This window comes from Mercenaria mercenaria, chromosome 17 (assembly GCF_021730395.1).
Source record: "Mercenaria mercenaria strain notata chromosome 17, MADL_Memer_1, whole genome shotgun sequence".
In the NCBI taxonomy this organism is placed as follows: Eukaryota; Metazoa; Mollusca; class Bivalvia; order Venerida; family Veneridae; genus Mercenaria; species Mercenaria mercenaria.
The window spans coordinates 25756851-25762673 of NC_069377.1; the positions used below are offsets into that span (position 1 = coordinate 25756851).

The 5823-nt window shown below is 34.8% G+C and overlaps 1 protein-coding gene across 1 annotated transcript; it reads right to left on the reverse strand.

Moving 5' to 3' along the window:
- Nucleotides 1-999: 999 nt before the first annotated feature.
- On the reverse strand, nucleotides 1000-3171 carry LOC128549931 (toll-like receptor 4). The gene has a single exon (XM_053527717.1). It carries the CDS (start codon nucleotides 3169-3171, stop codon nucleotides 1000-1002), a length of 2172 nt encoding a protein of 723 aa, XP_053383692.1.
- Between the last annotated feature and the right edge of the window lie 2652 nt (nucleotides 3172-5823).

Sequence of the window (5823 nt, forward strand, 5' to 3'; positions counted from 1 at the left end):
TTATATTTTGCGAAAATTTACAACGGAATTTATTATTACAGCTATTTTTTCTAATAATGATACTTGTCTGAAAACTTTGCAAATAAAAGGTCCAATTTCATTATCAATGTGATCAATAAATCGATCTAAACATTAATTTGTTAGTTAGGTCAATTCTACAGGCACTGTTCAAAGACTGTCCGACAGTTCTAGCTATTAATGTTGTTTTCTATTACGTTATCTAGATTACAATGATAGAAACAACGAGAAATATAGTTTATTTGGCACATACATTTACACATTTTAAGACAATTTCCAGCCTTCAATGACAGAGTAAGACCGCAGGCACACATCGAAGTACTACTTCTGACGGCGACCTTAACTAATTTGACTTTCAGACCCCGACAATATTTTGAAGGCAATGGTTTTCAGCGCTCGCTCATTTAGCATAATCGCCGCAGGTATAAGCCCGTACTCCAAGCTGAATCAGAGATGGAATGGATGACCTATAGCTATCATATGCCTCGCCCGGAATTCTACCATATTTTCCACACCGATTTTATATAAAGAATGAGACATTCAACATTCAACTCAGAGCTGGGCTGGACTTGCTTTAAAGAATTATTAAAAAATAATTCTGTTTGACAGGAAATGCATGTAATGTACACAACATGTTTTAGAAGGTGTAAAGTTTATTTAGAACATTTTGACATGTACTTGACAAAGTAATTGATCCTACAAAAGTACAATTTCAAAAATCTGCCTTTGTGTTGGTTATCAGATAACATATGTTACATATGAGATAATAATCATAGATACTCGTAGTTCAATACGCCAAAATACAGTTCTCTTACTTAGTTTAAAATACTAAAAACAGTTCATAAAATGTCAAAATGTGTTAAAGTATGAACGTACAAATATGATTGAATAATTATACTATACAATTTTCAGAACAATTAAACCAATCATGAGGCACCTCGATAATATAAATATGTTTAAAACTGGAAAAGCCATGTTGTCCTAGACTTGAACTTTATCCAAAACTGATCTGCAAACATTTTCCCAAGTGGTTTTCAGTACAAACTGACCATTTTCGAATGTCCACAAAATCCGAACATCCCTCTTGTATAGTTGCCTAAGTGTAGGCATCATTAGTTCCTCATCTACATGATCCATCAACAACAAAACTATTGGTTTCCTCTGCATATAGGCCTGATTAAACTCATTTTGACAATACGAACTGCGGCAAAAGTTATTGGACACCACAATAATGATCAATGAAGCCCTGTCTAGACATTGTATGGTCTCATCTTGTACCATGAAGCCAGGACGCAAATGCGTGTCCCCCGTGCAGACAAGGTTCCGATCTATTCCGGTCATCAACTGAAGATTCTCGTTGAGTTGATCAATCACGTTTTCCTGTACAAACTGATCATCTATACTACTGTATGACAGAAAAACTACAAACTCGTATTGTCCTTCACCTTCGATTAACAGGTTTATTACATTTTCCCTGTTTCGCTTTCTCCGGAGCCTTCTTTTTCGTCTATACAAAAGTAACAATATTATTGTGATTGCTAGGAAAGTTACACCTGTGGAAACAATCGAAACGATAATGATAACTCTTCGATTACAGATACTTTGAACTTTTCTTAAAGCTGACTCGTCAATGTTTACAGTTAAACCATCTTCACTAGAGCAAGATAGACCTTGGACTTTCATATCGACCTTCTTTGAATTAACAAGCCATTCGATGAAAGGCTTACTATCACAGGTTGAACATCTGATCGGGTTTGCTGTGAAGACGATTGAACATTGATTTTCTCCAGACATCAATGACTTTGCACATGGAATTTCGTTTAAATTTTTGATGGACACTTCATCAAGTATCTTTATCATGTTATTGCTTACATCGAGAACACGGAGATGCTGTAAGTTTATTAGATCGAGGTGTAATTGCTCGAGCTTGTTGAAAGAGAGATCAATGATTTCGATATATTTACTGTGTTTGAATAATTTTGGAGGTACCATAAGAAGTTTATTGTTTGAGAGGCTAATGACTTGTAGTTTAGTATGGGCATAAAATAATTCTTCGAACAAATCTGGCTTCTGTTCTAGCATCTCGAACAAATTGTTTTTAGATAAGTCAACTTTTTCTAAATTTGGTACACAAGTCGTTGGATGAAGCATTTGCAGTTTATTATCTGACAAGTCCAGATTAACGAGAGATGTAAGTTTAGATATTGGACATCTCAAAACTACATCAGCATATCTTACATTGTTCTGTCTAAGATTCAGTTGCTTTACTTTCCAGTGTAAATCTTCATCAAGTGTAACCGTGATGTTATAAATCCATATTGTCGAGGTGTGAGGAATAATGCCACTCACATTTATGACTAAGAGGGTAAATATACTTTTCACCAGATCTGAACTTCTCAGATCAGAATAATTGACAGATGCGTTTGCAAAGACATATTTCCCAGGAAGAATTTTAATTATTTTGGACGGTAAAGTCGTGTAACTTATGTCAACAACTTTCACATGTGACATATCTTCCTGTGTGATATCTCTAATCCATGTATCTGCGATTGTCGAATATGATGTATTTACACTCTCCAGTGACTTCAACATTTTAACTATCGCCGTAACATTAGCAGATGTTATCTGAGTTTTGCTGATTTCTACTAATTTTATGTTTCTTAGAGAAAGAGCTTCCACGACTGAAAGACTTATATTGTTACGTTTGTCATATGTGCCAATTTCGGACAGATACAGTTTCTGCAAACAAGGTAGTGTATTCGGTACTTTTAGTTGTTCGGCTAGATCTTCTATAACTAGACGGTAGCACCTGCTCATATCTAAGGTGTGCACTGAAGGTAATCCAAGAAAGACACCGGGGTCAAACTGGAAAAAGTTCATGTGAATTCGTAATTCCTTCAGTGTTTTTAATCCCTTAAAACATTTATGTGAAAAAAGACATGTCAAATCCCTTCCAGTTGTGTCAACGAACTCCAAAGTTTGGACTTTTGACCAGCTTTCATCAGCAAAACTCGAGCTGTTAAGTATAACACTTTTGTCTTTTCGCTTAAAGTCAACAATACGAATATGCACATACTTCTCGGGTACAGCCTTTGGTATATAGTTACATGTCCAGGTAGAGTTGGTTTTCTCATTACAGTGTTCATTAAACATTTCTGACTTCCCATAACTCACTAAAATTATAGCAAGTGACAGGGTGAAAATTTGCTTAAAATCCGTTTTCTTATCCATATTTTTCCTCTGTAAAAATGTAATAGTAAAGCATGGATGATGTTAAACCTCTGGATTTCGTTCATTTCACACAAACGAAATAATCAGTTTGACAGTTTTCTATATGAAGTAGCCTGACCCTAACCCTAACCCTAACTCAAAGGTATTTCGTATGAAGTAGTTTACTATTTTTATTCCTTAAATTTTATGCAATTTAGATATCATATCTTAAGAATTTCAAAGTATTTAACTGAATAGATTGATTTTAGATTAAAAATATTCTTATCTGTGATATTTGCCCAACTAAGGAAATATTATGCATATTTCGTCTTCGTTCTAGAATATTCAAAACAAATTTGACAATGTATCTCATAATGTACATATTCACGCAAAAATAAGGTAAATATTATAGACATGCAACAGGGTAAGTAATCTTAAGTAATTCATGTATCACCGAACCAAGAAAATAAACTGTACTACATGTAATTCTTATGTTATATGAATCCAATTATTCTTGTAACAAAATCCTCAACATTGATTAATATCCAATAAGAAGACACACATTCTAAGTAGCAACCACAGACCGCAACCCATAGCAATTTATATAGGAATGTGTACACGATAACCATATAAATAAAAGTACATAGCTAATGTAAAATATATTTAGACAACGTAGAGAAATTGAACATATAAAGTCGATCATCAACTTAGAACGGTCAATTTCAAAAAGACCACAAAGTTAAGACCGCTTAATGGTACGGCGAACTTAACTCTGAGCACTTCTTCTATTGAAATTGATATGAAACTTGAAATAGTTGTAGATACTTTTGTAATTAAAAAAAATAAAAAATGAGAACAGTATTATCATATTATATTCTTTGATTTCGTTAAATTAGATTGAAAAAATAACACGATCATGATAATTCTTTTGTTTATGATACATTATCTGATGTTGAAAATCAAAATTCCTATCAGATTTGTTCCTTGTATTTCGACTAAGGAAGAATAAAAGTATCAGTGCTGCGTTTTCGGATCAGATATAAATATCAGTCCCGAGGGCATCTGTGCACTAGGCGATAACGAGGTTTGCAGTTACCACCCAATGCGCAGGAGCCCTCGGGACAGATATTTCTATCTGATTCTTAAACACATCACTGATACTTTTTGTTTACACTGTTTGATGTTGACAGGAAACGGGATCTACGCTGTTAAGAAAATCCATGCCAGGCGAGAGCGGAGCAACGAAAGACAGTGAACCATCGTGATAAGGATGTTATGGATTTGTCGTGTTTGTCTTTCTTCAACATAACTGTTTCTGAGGTAGATTCCACTAAACGAAAGCCTACTGTTTCTGGTATTTGCTCTTTAAGTGATGGTGATAATGATAAGGCTAGATCAATAAACTCATTTGCCGAAATACGAGACTTAATACGATCTTCCAAAATGTATGTGAATTTGAAAATAGCAATAAACGAACTTGGAGCTGATTCTCCGAGCTTATCGAGGCAGCAACAGTCTTGTCTGCAAGTGTTTGGCTTGTTGATGATGTTGTTGATGATGATAATGGTGTTGCTGTTGATGGCACTGACACTTATTCACCAGCAGGAGTAACATCTGTTGCAGCGGTTGAAACTATAGGTGCTGTGGGTGGTTGTTCGGTCTCCTTCCGTGCCGCGGATAAAGCTGACTAGGTGGACGATGTCTTTTTCGTTGGAGATTGTTCTACCACCTTCTGTGGAGGTGTCCGTTTTCTTTTTCTACATGTCAGTGTAACGATGTAAAAATGATGATAATTATCAAAACTGCTAATACCCAAGGAACCTTAACAGTACACAATCTAAGATGTAAAAATGACCATACATTACGGTCAGGCATCTGTCATAGAATTATGACAATTAGCAAAAACTGCTAATTCCCAAGGAACAAGCTTATCGAGCAAAAATGACCATACATTATGTTCAAACATTTATCATAAAATTATGACAAATAGCAAAAACTGCTAATTCCAAGGAAAATTAACACCACACAAGCTTATCGAGCAAATATTGCCGTATATTACGGTCAAGCATTTGTCATAAAATTACGATAATTAGCTAAAGCTGCTTGCTAATTCCCAAAGAACATTAACAACACACAATCGTATGGAGCAAAACTAACCGTACATTATGGTAAAAAAATTATAAAATCATGATGATTAGCGAAAGCTGATAATTCCCAAAGAACATTAACACTACACAATCGTACGGTGTAAAAGTGACCTTAACAGTCAGGTCAAAGATTGGTCATAAAATTATGACGATTAGGAAAAACCGCTAATAATACATGAGAAAATGCCATCAAATTGCCATCAAATTATGACTGGCTTAAAACTGCCTGAAACTCAGGTAATGCCCTAATTAGATACCCAGCAAAATATGATATAGGTCGAGTGACCAATATGCGGTAACAAAAGTTGAAATCTGCCTGTTACAGAAAAAATGTTTACCTGTTTGGTAGCTTTAACTTTAAGGCGAATTACATGTAAACAACCTGGTGAAGTTCTGAACCTGTAAATACATTCAATTAATGCATAGAACAAAAATGCCCCACTGGTAT

Excerpts from the sequence above, each read along its gene's own strand:
- LOC128549931 (XM_053527717.1), bottom strand. The coding sequence starts at position 3,171 with ATGTTTAATGAACACTGTAATGAGAAAACCAACTCTACCTGGACATGT.